The sequence below is a fragment of the Cynocephalus volans genome, chromosome 5 (assembly GCF_027409185.1).
Source record: "Cynocephalus volans isolate mCynVol1 chromosome 5, mCynVol1.pri, whole genome shotgun sequence".
NCBI classification, from domain to species: Eukaryota; Metazoa; Chordata; class Mammalia; order Dermoptera; family Cynocephalidae; genus Cynocephalus; species Cynocephalus volans.
Window position 1 is genome coordinate 131,876,378 of NC_084464.1, and position 22,386 is coordinate 131,898,763.

The 22,386-nt window shown below is 39.4% G+C and overlaps 1 protein-coding gene across 3 annotated transcripts in view; it reads left to right on the forward strand.

Annotated features, from left to right (window-relative positions):
- AKAP7 (A-kinase anchoring protein 7) overlaps nt 1-22,386 on the forward strand; it is a 141,200-nt gene that overhangs the window by 73,145 nt on the left and 45,669 nt on the right. For all 3 annotated transcript variants that reach the window (XR_010023618.1, XM_063097169.1, XM_063097170.1), the window contains exon 7: nt 19,046-19,193. Coding sequence is in view for 2 of the 3 variants with exons in the window: in XM_063097169.1 (XP_062953239.1) it covers nt 19,046-19,193 (148 nt within the window). In the remaining variant the exon portion in view is untranslated. The remainder of the gene's footprint in view (nt 1-19,045; nt 19,194-22,386) is intronic.

Consider the following 22,386-nt stretch of genomic DNA (forward strand, 5'->3'; position numbering starts at 1 on the left):
ATGATTGATTATACATATTTATGGGGGTACAGAGTTGACTATCAATATTTGTATAAAATATATGATGATCTAATCGGTATTATTAGCATGTTCATCATTATAAATCGTAATTATTCTTTCTGTCCATTATCCAATTTCTTCCTAACTCCCTCCCCCTACTGCTCCCCCACCTCTAGTAACCATAAATCTGTTCTCTCCTGTAAGTTCAACATGTTATTGTGGTTCTCTGTCCGTCCTTCCTTCCTTCCTCCCTCCCTTCTTCACTTCCATCTGTCTTTCCTTCCTTCTTTCTTTCCTTATTTCCTTTCTCTCTTCTTTCCTTTTTCTTTTCCTTCTTTCCTTTCTCTCTTTGCTCCCACTTATAAGTGGGAACATGTAGTATTTCTCTTTCTGTGCCTGCTTTATTTCACTTAACATAATTTTCTTCAAGCTCATCCATGCTACTGTGAATGGCAGGATTTCATTCTTTTTATGGCTGAGCAGTATTCCATTGTGTATATGTACCGCATTTTCCTTATCTAGTTCTCCATTGATGAACCTTCAATTTGGTTCCATATCTTGGCTATTGTAAATAAAGCTGAGAATAACATGGGAATGCAGGTATTCCTTTGACATGATGATTTCCATTCCTTTGTGTATATAACCAGTGGTGGGATTGCTGGATTGTATGGTAGTTGTATCTGTAGTTGTTTGAGAAACCTCCATACTGTTTTCCATAATGGCTGTACTAATTTACAGTCCCACCAACAGTGTAGAAGAGTTCCCCTTTCCCCACTTGCCCAGTCCTACATTCTGAAGTGTTTCCCCTATGTTTTCATCTAGGATTTTTATGGTCTCAGATCTTATATTTAAGTCTTTAATCCATTTTGAGTTGATTTTGGTATATGGCAAAAGTACAGGTCTAGTTTCATTCTTCTACATATGGATGTCCAGTTTTCCTAGCACCATTTACTGAAGAACTGTCCTTTCCCCAGTGATGTTCTTGGTGCCTTTGTTGAAGACCAGTTGGCTGTAAGTCTGTGGGCTGATTTCTGGGTTCTCTATTCTGTTCCATTGGTCCATGTGTCTATTTTTATGCCAGAACCGTGCTGTTTTGGTAAATATAGCTTTGCAGTATAGTTTGAAGTCAGGTAGTGTAATGCCTCTAGTTTTACTTTTTTGCTCAGGATTGCTTTGGCTACTTGGGATCTTTTCTGTTCCACGTGAATGTTAGGATTGTTTTTTCTGTTTCTGTGAAGAATGTCATTGGTATTTTGATGGGAATTACATTGAGTCTGTAGATAACTTGGGTAGTATGGACATTTTCACAGTGTTAATTCTTCCAATACATGAACATGGAATGTCCTTCCATCTTTTGATGTCCTCTTTAATTTCTTTCAAGCAGTGTTTTGTAATTCTCATTGTAAAGATATTTCACCTCTTTGGTTTAATTTATGTCTAGATATTTTATTCTTTTGGTAACTATTGTAAATGGGCTTGCTTCTTAATTTCTTTTTCTGCTTGTTTTTGTTGGTATATAAGAATACTACTGATTTTGTGGTATTGATTTTGTATCCTACAGCTTTACTGAATTTGTTTGTGAGCTCTAGGAGTTTTTTGGTAGACGTTATGGGTTTTTCCATGTATAGGATCATGTCATCTGCGGACAGTTACAATTTGACTTTGTCTTTTCTAATTTGGAATGCCCTTTATTTCTTTCTCTTGCCTGATTGCTCTGGCTAATAAATCCAGTACTGTGTTGAGTAGGAGTGGTGAGAGTGGGCATCCCTGTCTTGTTCCTGTTCTTAAAGGAAAAGCTTTCAGCTTTTCCCCCTTTAGGATGACATCGGTGGTGGGTTTGTCATACATGGCTTTTATCATGTTGATAAAAGGTGTCCTTGTATACCTAATTTTTTGAGGGTTTTTATCATGAGGGATGGTGATCTTTGTTAAATACTTTTCCTGTGTCTATTGAGACAATCATATGATTTTTGTCCTTGATTTTGTTGATGTGGTCACATTTATTGATTTGCTTATGTTGAGCCATCCTTGCATCCCTAGGATGAATCCCACTTGATCATGGTGTATAATCTTTTTGATGTCCTGTTGTATTCTGTTTGCTAATATCTTGTTGATTTTTTGTGTCTATATTCACCAAGAATATTGGCCTGTAGCTTTCTTTTTTGTGTGTCTTTGTCTGATTATCAAGGTTATGCTGATTTCATAGAATGAATTTAGGTGAATGACTTCTGTTTCAATTCTTTGGAATAGTTTGAAAAGGATTGGTGTTAATTCTTCTTTAGAGGTTTGGTAGATTTCAGCAGTAAAGCCATCTGGTCCTGGGCTTTTCTTTGTTGGGAGACTGCTGATTACTGCTTCAATCTTGTTGCTCATTATTGGTCTGTTCAGGTTTTATATTTCTTCTTGGTTCAGTCTAGATAGTTTGTATGTGTCTGGAAGTTCGTCCATTTCCTCCAGATTTTCAAATTTATTGGCATATTGTTCATAATAGTCTCTGATGATTCTTTGTATTTTTGTGGTATTGGTTGTAATGTCTTTTTCATTTCTGATTTTTGTTATTTGTTTCTTTTCCCCCTTTTTTTAGTTAGTCTGGCCAGTGGCTTATCTATTTTGTTTATCTTCTCAGTAAATAATTTTTTTGTTTCATTGGATTTTTTTTGTACTATTCTTCTGGTCTCTATTTCATTTAGTTTTGCTCTGATCTTAATTATTTCTTTCCATGTACTAGTTTTGGGATTAGATTGTTCTTGTTTGCATAGTTCTTTGAGATTTAATGTTAGGTTATTTGAAGTCTTTCTATTCTTTTGATTTAAGCATTGATTGCAGTAAACTTCCCTGTTAGTACTGCTTTTGCAGTATCCTGTAGGTTTTTGAAGTTGTGCTTGTGTTTTCATTTGCTTCAAGGAATTTTTTGAATTTATTTCTTCTTTGTTTTATTTCTTCTTTGACCCACTGGTCATTCAGGAGACTATTGTTTAACTTCCATGATTTTGTATAGTTCCCAATGTTTTGTTTGTTGCTTATTTCTAATCTTCTGATCTGAAAATATACTTGATATGATTTCAATCTTTTAAAATTTGTTGATGTTTGAGGCTTCTGGTCAAGATGGCAGAATAGATGGTCCCTAGTGTCACGCTCTCCCACAAATCAACCAATTTACAACTATAAAAAAGCAACAATAGCTCTGGGGCTGGTAGAGCTCAAGGGAAGAGGAGGAGAGACTTACGGAGTGCATGAAGGTGGGGGAAGCCATGATGAGAGAAAGAAAAAAACTGCACAGACAGTTTCGTACCACAGCCGCTTTAAGGCTGGATCTGCTGAGCGCATGGAGCAGGAACCAGCCAAAGCCACAGCTGTGCCCTTTGGATGGAGTTGCTTGGAGGTGGCTGGGGAGAAGAGGGCCTTGGTGGCCCCCAGGCCAGCAAGACCACTAATAGGGTTCCTGTGGACCCACATACGAGTGAGGAGACAGAACAGCTGAAAAAAAGGAGCCACTCAGAGGCCAGTGAGTCATCACAGGGGACTGGCACATGGCCCATCCCATGGGAAGTGTTTGCAGCATGAGCGCTGGGGGAGACGGGCCCACTGGGGGAACACTGGGGCACAGCAGGGACAGCTGATCTGCCCCCCAATCAGTGTAGGACCATTCAGAGGAGACTGGTCAGTAATATAGAATTGTATGGGGTACAGTTTGATGAAAAGACTCGTGCCTGGATTAGAGTTTCTACACAACCTAGGTGCAATGGATCTCTGGAGAGCCAGAAGTACCCGTGAAGTCAACCATTAAAATCTGATCTGCACAAAAAGGCTTCCCTAGGAAAGCAGCAGCAAAGCAGCAATTTAGCTAAACCACATAGCTCAAGTACTGGTCCTCACAGGAAGTTCCCCATTTTAGAAGTAAGCAAAGGACAAAAAATTAGTTCCATCCCTGGTACACTGCCAGTGCCTCAGGCCCACCAGGGACCGGAGGCATGAAGCCAGGGACTGGACCCCCCTTCCACAGCCAGGCACACTGCCAGTGCCTCAGGGGTCACCTGGGGTCCTGAGGCATGGATCCAGGGACTGGACCATGCTCCCACAACCAGGCACTCCACTACTGCCTCAGGGACAGCCCAGGGACCTGAGGCATTGAGCCGGGGACTAGAACCCCTTCCCACAACCGGGCACACTGCCAACACCATTGAGCATGCCAAAAACATCACCTCTATGTGGGTGGCTTGTCACAGGCCTCACAATAGCCACAGGTGCCTCAAAAGTGCCTAGATGCCACAACCACCTTGCAGATGGTCCACCACCCACTGGAGTGCATTGACACAAGGAGAGTCACCAGCAGCAACCAAAGAAAAGAAGAATATGTCTCTCTACATAAAGCCCATTCCAGAGTGACAGAAGAAGCATCTGCTTCTTGGGGGACCTGAACACACCTCTCAGCATTGAACAGATCATCTAGGCAACAAATCAGCAGAGTAACCATTGCTCTTTCAGAAGGAGAGAAGAAATCTAGGGTAATTAAAGGGGGGAGGGGGAGGAAGGGGGCATGGGGAGAGATTGGACAAGGGGCATAAAGAATAAGTACGATTTGTAACTATATGCTAGTAATATTGACTTGATTAACATAGCTCAACATTGAACCCCCAAAGTATGTATAATCAATTATGATTCAATAACACTTTAAAAAAATAAAAATAAAAATAAACACCAGCTGACGATAACAAAAAAAAAAACCAAAAAAAATTTGTTGATGCTTAATTTGTGGCCTCACATGTGGTCTGTCCTGGAGAATGATCTGTGTGCTGATGAGAAAAATGTATATTCTGTCATCGTTGGATGAAATGTTCTGTATATGTCTGTCAAGTCCATTCGGTCTAAAGTGCTATTTAAATTAATATTTCTCTGCTAATTCTTTGTTTAGATGATCTGTCAAATGCTGAGAGTGGTGTGTTAAAGTCCCCAACTATTACTGTTCTGGTGTCTATCTCTCTCCTTAGATCCAATAACAGTTGCTTTGTATACTGGGTACTCCGATATTGGGTGTGTATATATTTATGATTGTTATATCTTCTTGCTGCATTGATCCTTTTATCATCACATAGTATCCTTCTTTGTCTCTTTTTATAGTTCTTGGTTTGAAGTCTTTTATCTGATACAAGTATGACAACTCCTGCTTGTTTTTGGTTTCCATTTGTGTGGGAATGTCTTTTTCCATCCCTTTACTATTAGTCTATATGTTTCTTTATTGTTGAAGTGAGTTTCTTGCAGGAAGCACATAGTTGGGTCTAGTTTTTTTTTTTTCCCCCGTGACCGGCCACACCGCACTCAGCCAGTGAGCGCACTGGCCATCCCTATATAGGATCTGAACCTGCGGCGGGAGCGCCACTGCACTCCCAGCGCCGCACTCTCCCGAGTGCGCCATTGGGCCGGCCCATGGGTCTAGTTTTTTAATCCATTCAGCCAGTCTATGTCTTTTTTTTTTTGTCTTTTTCGTGACCGGCATGCAGCCAGTGAGCGCACCGGCCATTCCTATATAGGATCCGAACCCGCGGCGGGAGCGTTGCTGCGCTCCCAGCGCCGCACTCTCAGGAGTGCGCCACGGGCTTGGCCCCCAGTCTATGTCTTTTAAGTGGGGAATTTAGTCCGTTTACATTCAGGGTAGTTATTGAAAGGTATTGCCTTATTCTTGCCATTTTATTAATTTCTCTATGGTTGCTTTATATATCTTTTGTTCCTTTCTTTCCCTTTTGTTGTTTATCTTTGCAGTTGGGGTTTTTTTTTGTAGTGATAAGGTACATTTTCTTTCTCTTTCTTATTTGCATGTCTGTTCTAATAGTGTTTTTTATTCTTTCTTGTGTATTTATGGTGACATACATCTCTCTTTTGATTCCAGATGTAGGATGCCCTTGACGATTTGTTGAAGGGTTGGTCTTGTGGTGGAGAATTCCCACAGTTTTTTTTTTGTCTGGGAAAGATACTATTTCTCCTTCATTTCTTAAGGAAAGCTTTGATGGATATAGTATTTTTGGTTGGCAGTTTTTTTCTTTTAGCATTTTGAGTATACCATTCCACTCTCTCCTGGCCTGTAGGATTTCTGTTGAGAAATCTGGTATTTGCCTGATGGGTAGTCCCTTATGAGCGGTTTGATGCTTTTCTCTTGCTGGTTTTGAATTCTTTCTTTGTCTTTGACTTTTGATAATCTGACTATAATGTGTCTCAGGGAAGTCCTATTTGGGTTGAATCTTTGGAGATCTTTGAACGTTTTAGATCTGTAAGACCATATCTCTCCCAATATTTGGGAAGTTTTCAGCTATTATTTCATTGAATAGGGTTTCAATACGTTTTCCTTTCCCTTCTCCTTCCACTACACCCATAATATGGATGTTTATACTTAAGGTTATCAGAAAGATTTCGTAGGTTTTCTTCATTTTTTGAAATTCTTTTTTCTTTTTTTGGTCCAAATGTGTTAATTCAAGAAGCCTGTATTCTAGTTCAGAGAGTCTTTTTCTGCTTGTCCTAGCCTGCTGCTTATGCTCTCAGTTGAATTTTTTATTTCTTTGGACGATTTCTTCAGTTCCAGGATTTCTGCTTAATTTTTTTTTTTTTTTTATTGTTTGTATCTTGAGTTTCTCATACGTGTCCTCAGATTTCTTTTTGACTTCTTTGTGATTTCTGCCTATTGCTTCATCCATCATGTTGAGTTTCCTTAGTACTGTCATTTGGAATTCCCTTTCAGGCGATTTGTCAATTTTCTGTTATTTGGGGTCTGTATTGGAGAATCGTAGTCTTCTTTTGGAGGAGTTATGTTTCCCTGTTTTTCGTGCTTCTTGTATCTCTGCATTGATATTTGGGCATCTGGTGGTGTAGTCACTTCTTTTAATTCTAGGAGTGGCTTTTGAAGGGGGAGACTCTTTCCTGTAGAAGTATTCTATATTAACAGTCAGGTTGGGTTTTAAGTTTGAATCTGGGTGAGTACAGTAGTGCAGCTTCTGTATGACTTCTTCAGCTGTATTCTATCTTAGAGTTGTCTGTGGGTGCTTTTGTGGCCTAGGCAGTGGGAACCTTGGCAGTTTCTTGTTGGGGTGGGTTTCTTATTGTGTTGGGTAGTCCGCTGTCAGTCAGTGAGCAGATGTATACTATTGCAGGAGGTCCTGGAAGTTCTGTAGAGGCCCACTGGCTCAGCTATTGAGTCTGGAGCAAGCCTGTGTGGATGCTGCAAGACGCAGTGGCCTTTCTAGAGGCGTGCTGTAGGGAGGGAATAAAAGCTGCTACCCAATCAGCTGTTGGTCCAGGAGTAAGTATACACAGCTATTATAGGGACTGGCAGCCCTGTAGCTGGCTGCCTGTTTAGCTGTTGAGCCTGATGCAAGACTGTAAGGGCGCAGCTGAGTCCAGCAGCACTATAAAGGCTTGCCTTGGGCATCAAAGCCCCTTCCTGGTTTGCTGTTGGTCAGTGAGCAGGTATATGCTGTTGCAGTAGGTCCTGGCAGCTCTGTGGAGGGCCACTGGATCAGCTGTAGAATCTGGAGCATGGATGCCACAGGACCCAGCAGCTATCTAGAGCTGTGGAGGGCTGTGAGGGGAGGAGGGACCACCACTGGACTAGCTGTTGGTACAGACACCTGTGGACTCAGCAGGACCAAGAGCTGTGCAGGACTGATATACTCAGACATGGAGAATAACTGTTTACTGTGGCTTCCCTGCCCAACTGGCCAGCCTGACCACCTGGTGTGGGGAGGGAGGGTTGTGTGGGCCCAGACGTTGGGGATCTCTCTCCCTCTGTCTGGTCTAGGGTGCAAGCAGCTAGGGTTGTGGTCCTGCCAGTGGCTGGGTGAGTGTGTGATGGGTTGCAAGGGGAGGTGGGGCTGCTGCCTGTCTAGCTGTGGGCTGTGTGGGCACTTGTGAGCTTGGCCCTTGCGGGAGCTGGTTTATTTTGACCATTTATTAGAATTTTACTCTTGAGAAATTCCTTAGAAATAGAATAATACTAATTCTTTGAATTACTAAATTGCTCATTTTTTCTTCAGTTGATTATTTCAGTAAATTAAAAAAAAAAATGTTATTGGGCTCTTTGCCAGGGACAAATTTTACATTATCTGTAGTTGGAAACCTAACATAACTTGCTCATATCCCCAATTCTGGTTTGGTTTCTCCAGTAGGTATTCTGTCATCATAAGGAGCCAACTCCTTGTTTCTTGTTAACTTTTAATTTTGCTATCAAACCCACTGCTTATTTTATTTTCTAGAAGTGCTTCTTGAAATTTTGAAAACACACTTAATTTTTAAAATCTCTAAAAGAAAAGGGTGGGTGGAAATTACTGACTGGCCTAAAACCTTTTTTTACTGTACTTTTTAAAAAGCAATATATAATCTAATATTCATAGATATAGGCTGACTCTGAGTGCACTAGAAAAACTATGTAATCCCTGCAATTCTATATTTTTAAAAGTAAACAATAGGGAAATTCACAAATATTTTATTAAGTTTGGAATGTGGACCAAAGAAAGGTTCCAATTGCATGTTGTATATAAAATGACTTTGCATAATTTTTTGTGTGTCATGTTAAAAAAGAAAGCCTTTGGATACATATATATATATTTTTTTACCTGGAAAGAAACATTCATTTTTAAACTGATTTAAGGGCTGCACATGATTCCTTGGTCATATGTTTAATGACGGCTTCATATCCACCTATTCATTTTTTTCTTACCAACCCCCCTTTTAATCTAATATAAATTCCAGCAGATTGTTCTAAGGTGAAAAGGTGAAAAGGCTTATATCATTGAGCACCTTTCTACCTTGTTTCTTTCCTAAGCTATAGGACAGTCAGTGTACATCTCAGTTCCATCACTTCTTTCCTATATCTTCACCCAGTTCTTGTAACATTCAGTTGTTGGAGCCCTTCTTCTGCTAGGTAGGGGCTTCTGTCCTAAGCAGTGTGCGGGGAATATTCCTGGGAAGTTAGAGGAGGATGAGTTAGGTGAAGTAAGATATTTCATTGAGAATGATGTTGAGGGGAGGATGATTTGTAGGTGGGGGGAGAAAGAAGAAGGAAGAATGTTGATGGGGAGGGAGTCCAGGAAACTAATTTGTAAGAAAGTGGGAAAAGAAGAAAATTCTAGGTGCATAGGAGAGGGTTGAGCTGGAAAACACTCTAGGTCTTCCTTGCTTACAATTACACGGCTACAATTAGTGATGTATATGGATGCATTTAAAATATTTTGTCAATGTAAAGCCCCTTCCACACTGTCTAGGTATTTAACTCTGATTTGGATTGTGTCTGAGGCTACATTTAGGTCTGATGTTCTATGTGTAGATAATCTAACCAGTTTAAGTGAATGGTTCCATACTTTTGACCTCCGTTCCACTGGTATTGTGGCAGAATGCATTCTACCACAATAAGAGGGTACTTCAAAAAGTTCATGGAAAAATAGAATTAAAAAGTAATACAAATTTTTCCATCAACTTTTTGAAGTACCTTCATATAAGTATGTTGTAGTATGTAGGCCAGTATTATAGGGCAAGTTAAAATTGTTGGTTAGGATTTTTCTATGAACTTATTTGTGAATGATCTTCTACAGAACAGCTTCACTGTCTTATTTCACTGTTGAGGTCCTGAGAATTTTTTATACCAATGGCTTGCTGGCATTAATTAGTTAATATTGGAAAGTATTGATTAGAAGGGAAGGCTATTGCATTGAAAGAGGAAAATAGACTAAGTTCTTTTTTTAAAAAAATTTATTTTATTTATTGAATCAAAATCGATTATACATTTTTTGGGGTTGAACGTTGAGATATGTTGGTTAAATCAATATTACTAGCATATATATTGTTACAAATCATAATTATTCTTTATGCCCCTTGTCCAACCTCTCCCCTTCCCCCATTCCCTCCCCCTCCTCCCTGTAATTACCCTAGATTTCTTCTCTCCTTCTGAAAGAATAATAGTTACTCTGTTAACTTGTTGCCTAGATGATCTGTCCAATGCTGAGAGGTGTGATCAGGTCCCCCAATATTATCATAGAGCAGATGCTTCTTCTGTCACTCTGAAATGGTTTTGTGGAAAGAGACATCCTCTTCTTTGTCTCTGCTGGTGACTCTCCTTGTGTCAATGCACTCCAGTGGTTGGCAGACAATCTGCTTGGTGGCTTTGGCATCTAGCTGCTTTTGCAGCAGCCATGGTTATTGTGGTGGCTATGGTGGGCCACCCACATGGCGGTGCTGTTTTTGGCATGCTCCTTGACACTGGCGGTATGCCTGGTTGTGGGGTGTGTTTGGTCTCCTTCTCCATGCCTCTGGTCCCTGGGCAGGCCCCAAGGCGCTGGCGTCACGTGCCTGGTTTTGGGAGAGGGGTCCAGTCCCCTTCTCCATGTCCCGGGTTCCTGGGCAGGCCCCGAGGTACTGGCGCAGTGTGCCTGGTTATGGGAGGAGGGTCCGGTCCCCTTCTGCATGCCTCTGGGCTGGGCGGGCCCTGAGGTGCTGGCACCGTGTCCCTGGTTGTGGGACAGAGGTCCAGTCCCCTTTTCCTTGCTTTGGGTCCCTGGGTGGGCCCTGAAGTACTGGCATGGTGTGCCTTGTTGTGGGAGGAGGGTCTGGTTCCTGGCTCCATGTGTTGGGTCACTGGGTGGGACCCAAGGCACTGGCTTGGTGTGCCTGGTTGTGGGGGAGAGGTCTGGTCGCTTTCTCCATACCCTGGGTCCCTGAGTTGGCTCTGAGGTGCTGGCATGGTGTGCCTGGTTGTGAGAAGGTGTTCTGGTCCCCTTCTCCATGCCCAGGGACAGTGGGTGGGCCCCAAGGCGCTGGCTTGGTGTGCCTGGTTGTAGGAGAGAGGTCCAGTCCTCTTCTCTTTGCCCTAGGTCCCTGGGTGGGCTCCGAGTTGCTGGCATGTTGTGCCTGCTTGTGGGAGAGAGGTCCAGTTCCCTTCTCCATGCCCTGGGTCCCAGGGCGGGCCCCAAGGTGCTGGCGTGGTGTGCCTGGTTGTGGGAGGGGGGTCCAGTCCCCAGATCCAAGCCTGCAGTTCCCAGGCAGGCCCCAAGGTGCTGGTGGTCCTGGGCTGGAACTAAGTTTTTGTCCTTTGCTTCTAACATGGGGGAACTTCCTGTGGGAACCAGTACTTAATGCTGTGTGGTTGTCTAAATTGCTTCTTTGCTGCTGTTTCCCTAGGGAAGGCTTTTTGTGCAGCTCAGGGTTTAATGGTTGACCTTACACGTACTTCCAGGTCTCCAGAGACCCCGTGGATCTGTGTTCTGTAGAATCTCTGATCTGGGCCTGAGTTTTTTCATCAAACTGCACCCCATGCAGTTCTGCATTCCTGACCAGTCTCCTCTGAGTGGCCCTGTGCTGATTGGGGGGTGTGTCATCTGTCCTTGCTGTGTCCCAGTGTTCCCCTGATGGGCACGTCTCCCCCACCGCTGTGCTGCAAACACTTCTCATGGGACAGGCCCTGTGCTGGTCCCTTGCAATGACTCACCAGCCTCTGAATGGCTCCCTTTTTTCAGTTGTTCTGGCTCCTCGCTCCTGCGTGGGTCCATGGGAACCCTGTTAGTGGTCTGCTGTTTCGGGGGCCACCAAGGCCCTGTTCTCCCTTGCCACCTCCAAGAAACTCCGTCAGAAGGGCACAGCTGCGGCTTCTGCTGGCTCCTGCTCCATGCACTCAGCAGCTTGAGCCTTAAAGCAGCCATGGCCCGAAACGCTCAGAGCAGCTTTTTCTTTCTCTCATCGTGGTTTCTCCCATCTTCATGAACTCCATACGTCTCTCCTCCTCTTCCCCTGAGCTCCAGCAGCTCCGGTTTGGCTGATGTTACACTTTTATAGTTGTAAATTTGGTTGATTTGTGGGAGAGAGTGACGCTGCGGACCGTCTATTCCGCCATCTTGATTGGATCTCCAAAAGAGTTTTTTTAAAGTGTGCTACTCTGACCACAACATTGGAGTTTTTCTTGATCTCCTATCCCTTATCCAATCCACTGGCATACTTGTTGATTCTGCCTTCAAAATACCTCCTCCAGGGCTGGCCAGTAGCTCAGGTGGTTAGAGTGTGGTGCTGTTAAAACCAAGGTTAAGGGTTTGGATCCCAATGCCAGTCATGGAAAAAACAAATCAAAACATAAAACACCTCCATGACCTGACCGTTTCTCATCACTGCCACTGCTACTTCCCTGCTCCAAACTACCACCATTTCCCACTTGGATTGTTGCAATAGCTGATGGTCTCTATGCTTCAACCTTTTCGAAAGTAGATTAAGTTCTAAGTGGTATACACCATACTTGATGAAAAACTTTGAGGTGGGGGGATTTTTATGTTTTATTTTTAGTAAATAAAAATAAATGGTCAAGTTGGTGAATTTCGGAGAACATATAGCACAGTGCAAAACATGAGGAAAACGGATGTGACAGGGAGGAGGAGACCAACTTGTTTACATTTGAGTGACTGTGAGACTGTTCTGAGTGAGCACACACTGCAGTTGGATTAAGGGGAGGTGAGAGTCCAGCAGATTGCACTGTGCAGGGATCTTTCTTAGATGCCTCTCTTGTGGAGCCCCTTCTTTGTTTCAATACAATGAGAAAAGCCACATGCAAGTATAACAAACAGCTCCATGGCCAAACCACATATGGTCTTTCCTGCTGTATTCGAGAAGGCTTGAGGAAGAATTGAGAAGGAGAAATTGAGGTTGGCTAAGCCAACAAAGCATGAACCTATATGGGAACAGACTCTGTAAATAAAGGTGTTGTAGTGTTCCAGTACTTGTCATATTGAGTCTGCAACCTTGAGAGCTTCCTGGGTACCAGTGACCTGTTATCTCTCTGGTTAACATGGCCTTAGTATAAATGAACCAAATATTTGTGGACTGAAGCTATGCTTCTTCCCCTGTTGTTTGATGTCAGCAGCTCATGGAAAGAAACTTCAGGACCAGGGGGCAATAGAGCATTTTCTTTTGACGGCTTTTGTGAAGTGGCTTGTGCTATTAGGAAGTGTATAACCTTCCCTCTGTGACTACTTTCCTTGGCACTTGATGCCACCAGGGAGCATTCAGCTCCCCTCAAAGTGTTAAGACAGGTGTAGAAGGAGGTGTCAACAGTAGATTAAAAACCTGTAGCTCTAGCAGCTGTGTTTCTACTTATTACTTGCTGAAAGGTGAAATATTGTAAATGTTAGATAAAATGCTAAAGTGTTTCTACTTCTTTTCTCCTTAAAGCCTGTAGATTAAACAAGGCAGGAGTGCTAAAAGAAAGTTTATAAATAGAGGGATTGGGGAGATGGTTTGCCTGAAAAAACCCATGGTGAGCTGTATAGAGGCTCTAGCATAAAGTAAAATGAAGAATTGAGAAGTATTATATTCTCAAATAGCTGGTCTGGAAAATTCAGACAATCTCTGGCAGTATTTTACTTGATTATTTGGCTATTAGTACAAGAAGAGTTCTTCTTACAGGCTGGATTATTTGGATAATTTTTTCTGTGTATAGGTAGCATCTATGAATTCTTTCTCATCTCTCTCTATGAAATTCATTTACAGTGGATATATAATTATCACCTGATTTATTAATATTAATGCAGCATATCAAAGGTAGGCATTTTAGAATGCTAGAGATTCCCAAAGTAATTTTGACATTGGTTGTAGAAATATGGTAGTGTATATGATTATATCTTAAGAATGATTAGTATTATTGGAATTTTAATATTTTAAAGTAAATAGTGAAGAGCTTGAATGTTATCACTCTGTTCTTCTTTTCGATTTATCTGTGTTCTCCACTTATCCTGAATCTGAATCCAATCTCTACCTCCTATTAGCTTTATCCTTCAGTAAGTGCCCTAATTTCTCTGTGATTTAGGTTCCTTAGGGGACAACAACGATAACAATCTCATAGAGTTATTGTGATTATTAAATGGGTTAATAAAACTTCTCAGAGCATTGCCTGTACATGGTATATGCGATGTATTTTCTGTTATTGTTATATAGGATAATAAATGTTAAATGATAGAAGGCATCATTTTTCCAAATTGGTCAAAAACAAAGTGCTGTTGTCTTTTCTATTTTTTATCACTTATTACTTTCCCATCTCTAAATTTACTGACAGGCGCTAGGCAGGGTGTCAGGGCCTCGGTTAGGCAGGAAACAGGTATGCTTGGCATGGGTACCAAAGCAGAGCTCAGCTATGTAGACTGGCCCAAAACTGCAGGAAGAGAAGATGGAAGGCTACAGGGCAGTTCTCACCCAGGGTGCTGGACACTGGATCTAGAAACAGCACGCCATTCTAGAGCTTATTGGCTGGTGCATGAAGCTCCTGGTTTCTTTCCATCGCTGCCTAGAACAGGCTTGGGTGGAACTGAGCCTCCGTGGGAGGAGCTGAGGGAAGGCTGCAACTGACAAGGAGGTAATCAAATGTTCAAATGAAACAGAGCAAATAACAGCAAAAGTAGTTATGCAAAGAGGCAAAGGGGTCATAAGAATTTTAATGTAAGATTTGCCTCAGATAAGCCCCATGTCAAAATATTTATTTTTTTTATAACTTTGAATTGCCAATATGTAAATTTCATTTAGGTCAGTGATCACTAAAAATGGTTTTAATTTTTTAACCAATATATAACTAAAGAAATGTAATCTTTCTCCACTGTGAAGATAAGTATAAAAGATTACTATACCTCTTTTTACCTGCTGATGCCTAAAATGATCAGCCAGTTTGGTTTGGCTCTTAATTTACATTAATTTTGGTTTCAAGTCATCATCATAGGAAATATACATTTCTTTTATAGCTATTTACATGATAGGAATAAACCGTGTGAAACACAGCAGAGATCCAGGAATGCCAAGCTTACTATCAGGAGGACAGATAATCTCTTTGTCTGATTGCAGCCTGTTTACATTTTTATCATGGAAATTGTGATAGTTAGAATGAGTAACAATAAGAAATTATCTTCTGTTACAAAAAAAGTCTCAACCTTCTTAATAAGATTAGCATGCCATTATTTTGGCCACAATAACTTTGCCATGGAAATTAAAAATGAATAATATGTTTTTTTTTATCTTTCAGAACCTTAAATGAGTGATTTTCAATTTCAGATTTTTCACTAATGTGAATTTTTATATTTCCTGGCTCTGTCTACATCCCGTATTAAAAATAGAGTTGGATACACAGTAAGGCTGAGCCCTCTTTGCTGCATATTAAATTATGCACACCATTTATCTAAATGTAAGTGATATGGTGAGTGCTTCCTACTAAGTAATTTTCATTACGTATCAGATTCAGCCATCAGATGATTCTAAAAATATTCATTGTGCCCTCAATGGCATTTTTTCTGGAGTTGGCTGTTTGGGTGACAAGTTACAATCAAGAATGAAATTCTTCGCAGTTTCATGGTACACTGTGTCAAAGATTATCAAGTAGCTTTGAACATCACTGATAATTCTCCCTCAACTGTGACTAAAAGTAGGCTAAAGGGAAGTAAAACTTCAGTTATTTCTAATGATTAATTAAGAGTCTTGAAAAATTTTCTGTTTGATGTTCCTTGCCGCTGATTTATTGTTGTAAATTCTGATATTCTGTATTTAACTTCCTATTTTTGCTTTCAATGTTACACTGCATAATTGATATGTCACTTATATTGGATACAATTATAAATGTGAAGTCCTTAAAAATATACCTTATCCCTGTTAGGCTCAAAGCAAAAAAACCCTTCAAACGAAGTAGTAAGCTGTCATCAAGCATATTCAAAATTCCAGGGTTGCAACATGCTTACTAATTTTGTTGAAGATACCCAACATATGTTTCTCTACGTTTGAAATAACCCCAACTCCCCTTAGCCTTTGCAGGTCAAATTTTCCTGGCTTAACCATTTGTGTGATTTACATTGAGCTCTCCTGACATCTTATACCTCAATCAATATTTAAATAATAGGGTGCCTTGGGAAGGGTCTTGCCTATGAGGAAAGGAAGCAAAGAATAATTTGGGGGTCCAAAACCTGAAAATACTGCTGTCACTGAGCCTTTTTAGCTTTAAAATATATCCTTGAAGGGTGATGTCCCTGAGACTATTCTGGCAACCAAATGGATTCATTCACAAAATAGGAGCCTTAGTCTTACCCTAAATGATACCCATTTTTGATGTACTCATTTCTTTTTTGAGATTGCTAGTCCTTTCTTTTCTCATGAAAGAAAAACACCACCTGCTGCAAGCTGGATGGTGAGACTAATTCAGATAGATTTTACTACAAAAGAAACACATTGCCAAACAAAAAATTCTCCAGAGAACAAAGATCATGCTAATGTTATAATATATATTAGACAAAGCAGATTCCTAGCTGTTTCTAGATTCTTTGTTATTAAAAATGTTTTCTGATCAAGGCATATAATTCCAGTGTCTCCTGAGGCCTTATGCCTTTTGAACCACAGCCCTCTCTAAATTATGAGCTAAGAAATTAATTCCATTTCACTTGCTAGTAAAAATGAACTCCTTACAACTCACATTGGAAGTCATCTGTGAAGAATTATTGCAAAATAGTAGGTGCTCACCTTTTACTAAAATTAAATTAACTAGCCTAACAGGTTAGAATTACTCCCTTATTCCTTACTTTAAAAAAATGGCATTTTATAAAACTGAAATGGAGATTATAGTGATAGTGGCTAGTCAGTGTTGGCATTAGTATTTTGAAAACTGAAGGCCCTTGTTTGTCTGCTAAGTTGTCACTAGTCTTCTGTTTGGTCTAAAGGAATGACTGCTCTCTCTTTCTCATCCTCCCTCCCCCACAAACAAATGAAAAAGCATTTAAAAGAGAAGTAAGAATGGTGAGTTTCCATTTACTCAGAACATTTTTTATTCCTGAAATCTTTCCTCAGCTGAAACAATTCCCTAAAGTTCACCCATGATAATAATGGCTCTCTGTGTGTGTGTGTGTGTGTGTGTGTGTGTGTGTGTGTAAAATAGCACTTACTATATTTCACTGCTTTGAGCACTTTTATAAATTAACTTATTTAGTCCACATAACACTTGAGGTAGGTACTGCTGTTAACCTCATTTCACAGGTGAGGAACCCAAAGCAAAGCCACATAGCTGAACAGAGGCAGAGGCAGGATTTGAACTCATGCATCCCGACTGCTCCTCAGTGTGTTACCAAACCAGAAGGAAACCACTCAGCTGCACTGTTGTTGAACTTTGAATGAACAGCATTTGATGTTGTCAGCTTTCTTCTTTTTGGGGGGATGGAAGAGGAAGAATTTTATTTTTTATTTTCAAAGCTAGTAATTATAATAATAGAGAGCAGTAAGAAAACTTTAGTAAGGAAGCCACAAAGTTTTACATGGTACATTCTAAATTACTTTTGGAAATATAATAATATTATAGACTGTATGTTCTCATCAAGATCATAACTCAGAAGTCCATGAAAGACAAGTAAGGAGAATAAGTTTTGTGTTTTCCAAAATGTCTATTGCCCTCTATGGATAAATATCACATTTGAATAACATAAAATAAGGTGTGGCTAATTCTATTAAACAGACACCAAAAAGGAATTTCTTTTTTTGCCTCCTCTAATTTACCATCTTAAACCTCAGCTATATAATAAAAGCCACTCCTATAATCTATCAAGATAGATTTATCTGTTGTCAGATCTGGTGACCAGGTCAGTACTTTTTTCTTTTTTTTTAATTGAAACCTATTGATTATACATATTTGTGGGGTACAGAGTTGTATTTCCATACATGTATTCAGTGTGTGATGATATATATCCTCCTTTGCATTTGTGGCAATTATTTATTGAGCACTGCTCCATGTCAAGCACTGTTTTAGGCACTGGGGATATCTCAGTGAATAAAAAATCAGACAAAAATTCTTCCCCTTGTGGAGCTTACATCATAATGGGGAGAGACAGATAATAACAGATAATGAAAAGTAAACATAATAAACAGGTAAATTACATGGTATGTTAGAAGATGGTAAGTGCTATGGAAAAATAGGCATCAATATGTATGAAAAGAGAAGAGTAGAGAGGATTTGGGAGTACCTCTTGGGGCAGGAATGCAAAATTAGTGGGGTGGTCAGGGAAGCCCTATTAAGAAAGTAATATTTGAGCAAGGTATGGAAGGAGATGAGGGATGGACCGTGAAGATGTTTGGGGGAAGGGCATTCCAGGAAGAGGAAAAAGGCACCAGGCAGTACCAAAACTTCGAGGTGGGCTTGTGCCTGGCATGTTCATGGAGTACTGGCATGTTCAGGGAGGTGAAGAGGGGCAAAGGTGGTCGGAGACAAGGTCCAGTAAGTACAGGAGTGGGTGGAACAGGACCTCTCACACTGTTATGGGGACCTTGGCTTTTCCATTGAGAGAAATGGGGACACTTTGGAGGCTTTCAAGCAGTTTTTGTCAATAAAAAGGGGAAATATGTATTCTAATTACCTTCATCTTATGGCTTGTGTTTTGGGACAATGAGCCTGAGTTGCAGGGCAATTGCTTACTGTAGAGGAGGCAGAGAGATTATTTCCCCTGTTTTGAGAAACTGTAGTGGTACCAAGGGCATCCCACTGTAATTTTTCAACAACCAGCTCTTCCTGCTATGAAAGTACACTGAAGATAAGGAGAGACAGAAAAGAACTTGGAAGATCCACTGACCCTCTACTATAATTCAAATGAATTCTTACATAAAGAGTTTAAGAATAGCATCCATCTTATTAGAAAATTTTTTCCCAGTGTAAAATGTTGATTCACATCACTTTTTAAAAAATCATTCATTTCTCTATTGTTGTTGGAAATGATTGCTCTTTCCCTGGTATTTCAAATTTAAACTTGATGTACTTCATTATTTCTGAAGCTTAAAGTATATGAAGTCTGAATGCTGCCAGATTTAAAGCCAACACTCTTTATTGATGTATTTTTAAATACAACTCATCCTAGTCAGGGGGACTTCAAAAACAAATTTACAACAGTTTTGTGGTATCCATTTCCAAGTACCAGCAGGCAGTACTTTATATCAAAATGTAGTATCAGGTTCTGGGGAAAGTGATATAAATATGAACTGGCTGCCTGAGTAAAATGATTGATTGATGTGATTTTTGTTTTGTCATTTCAAGGGAGTGAAAAAAATAGACCCTGAATTCTATGAAAAATTTATCAGTCACAGATTTGGAGAAGAAATGTTATATCGCATAGATCTTTGCTCCATGCTAAAGAAAAAACAATGTAATGGATATTATCACTGTGAGTCTTCAATTGTGATTGGTGAGTACCATTTAAAAATTATCATCTTTATTTTCAAAATTATTTACTTAAAAAATTATTTATTACCTTTAGCATCACTTTATTTTGGCCAATATTTAGGATTAATTGTATATGTTTTTCTCAGTGACGCATTTGTCATTATGTTTTGGCAACCATACATTGAAAATTTTGTAGAACATTTTTAGTATATGTATATTTATCACTCAAGATTTTATTACTTATGGTTTTTAGGCTTTTGTGCTTGAAATGTTGATTCAGAATTCATTTCAGCCGAGCCCGTGGCGCACTCGGGAGAGTGCGGCGCTGGGAGCGTGGTGACGCTCCCGCCGCGGGTTCGGATCCTATATGGGGATGGCCGGTGCACTCACTGGCTGGGTGCGGGTCACGAAAAAAGACAGAATTCTTTCAGTTTAATTTTATTTCACGAACATGAAGGCCTACATGACCATACCATTCCACACCAGGCATTTTCATGTTTGCTGCTTTTAATTAGGAATAAAATGACCCAGGCCAGAAAGTTCCACTCTGGGAAGAAAAAATGTAGGTGGCCTACAAAAATTGAAAACTTCCATTTCTTCCCTAAGGAAAACATGTTTTGAGGTGAAACAAAAATTCATATATAAATGCTTCTGTCAGATAGCATGCGACAAGACAGACTCATACTGAATTATGTTTCCGGGTGAAAAGTGTGTACACAGAATGAATATCTTTTAACCAGAACAGGGTTGTTCCCCACCTTCTGCAATGTGAATGTATGTCAAAGGAGCCTGCTCTTTTGTGAATCAAATTTACTATTTCAAGCCAGACACTGTCATAAAATTGTGAACTTCAGGACAACCTTATTTACATACTTTTAAAGTAACATGAAAATACTGAAAGAAGATAAATACTCGTATATGTATTTAAATATTTCAAGATCTTCAACCGTGATGATTTCTGTCCATATCAGCTTGAAGAAAACCTATGGATATGTACATCCTGAGAGAATATTCATACTGAGGTTTATTAAAGCATTTAAAAATGTTCAAGAGACATGATTTTATTTCCAAATCTTCTTTAGAGATCTTCAGAGAAGTCATCATTTTACCTTCCAAAGATCTCAGCTATCTTAAGCAGAAGATATTTAGGATGTCATTTGAAACTTATATTCTGAAACATTTCAAGTCTTTATTTTAAGGAAGATTTTCATGATTTCAAAATCTCTGTAAGACAGCAGCTATCTTCCATCCAAGTTTTGATGAGGACCCGGTATTTCTGTTTAGGTTCATTGTAAAGGGTAAATTTAGATCCTCCTTGTGTAATACAGATTTTGGCTAGCTTTCCCTATCTTCTCTGTAACTAGTTTAGGCCAGCCTTTAAAGAGAATGCAGTGCTTTATTGCCTCTTCCACTCTCATTTAAAAAAAAAAAAAAGAGGAATATGTAGATTTTACTGAAGATATTGTGGGACTGGCATTATATACCTTATAGTATGTATCATCTAAATTGCCATCAGACATCTCTGTTCAGCTCACCCTGCATCACTATGTTCCAGCCACCGAGATTTTCTCTTTTATTGCTCTTTTCTAGTTTAGTCTCTAAATTTTCCCATAGTCTAGGTAATTTCTCTAGACCTTTCCTTTAGACTTCTTTCTCTCTCTCACCCTTTTGTAATTCATATCAATTTTGCTTCTTTCAAACACCACCAATCTTGTATCTCCATACCAATCATTTAACATTGTTTTTTAAAAAAAGGTTTTTGCATATTACAAATAATCTTTTTTTCTGTTACATTTGGTAATGCCAATATGAGCTTTAACATTAAATCTGCATCTAAAATAATAATTTACTATGTTATAATTAATCAAGTTTAATACACATTAGAATTCTTTTATTTGCTTGTGGATAATCATTGATTTTTTTCAATCTACCCAACTTCTGTAACAGAATATTTATCAGGATTTGGAATGCTTTCTTTATGCGTTTCATTTCTCGATCAGATTTAATTGGCTTACATCAGTTTGCCTTGTCTTTGATTTGTTCCTAACTGAAATTTAATGTCTGTTTTCTGAACCTTGAGCCAGTATTTTACTGTATGCATTAACAGAGCAGCACAGATTTCAGATCTTAAGGTATTTTATATTCAGAATTCTGGGGTAGAAGTTGGGCCTCAGGGACTCTGGGAACTTCCTGAAATTATTTACAAAGCTTTGTGTGTAGGTACATATGTGAATTTTCATGGGGAGAAAATTTAGCTTTTATCAGATTTGCATATTTCCTGTTTCTTAATTTGTTAATGGTGCATTCTTGGAGAGTGCTAGATTCCAAGTCACTGACTTTCTTTTCAGCTGTCTCTATTGTACCATATAGAGCATTTTTTTTTAAGTATCAATGACTATATGCTTTATTTTTAGGGTTTCCAGTTATTTTTTTTTTCATATTTTCTTGTTCTATACTTTGCTTCATGGACATTATTCCTTCATTTATGTCTTTGAGGATTTTAATGTAGTTAATTTTTAAAGTTCTTTTCATATTTTTAAAAATTTATAGTTCTTTAGATATGAATTCTTTTATTTGTTTGGTTTTTTGTGGCACTCAATTTCTTCTTGTGCTTTTTAAGTTTTTTCAGAGTTTTTTATTTTTTTTAAACATCCTACCAATCTCTTACTGTGTTTATCAGAAATCACAAATTAGCAGGCTTACATGTTGTACCTGATTGGCACAGGGTTTTTTTGTTTTTAATAATTTGAATTACTTGCCAACATTGGGGTGATAATAAAATCATATTTATTTTTTAAAAATCTGAATTTTTACTTCTGAACAATCAGAATATGTGGTCACACTGGTCCCTGTATGATTTCCTGGGTGGAATAGTAGGCACACTGACCTTGAATGTAGCTGCCTTTCACCATCTCCCTTATTCTGTTGTTCTTCTCACACACATCTGCGGAACTCATTCACACTATCTACTCATACTTGGCTCCTACGGGCATCTGAGTTTGTACCCCCTGTCAGTTGTTGCTATTCCCTGTAACTGCTTTATATTTCCACGGCGAGCATTTTTCTCTTCATCTTACGTCATAGTATACTTTTATGTGGAGTGTTAGGGGAATTTGGTAGGGTATGGAGGCAACATTCATATTTTCAGGTATAAGAAAAGGTACATACAACATTTTAGTTGTATCATAATCAAAACTTTGGGTGACATTATGCTT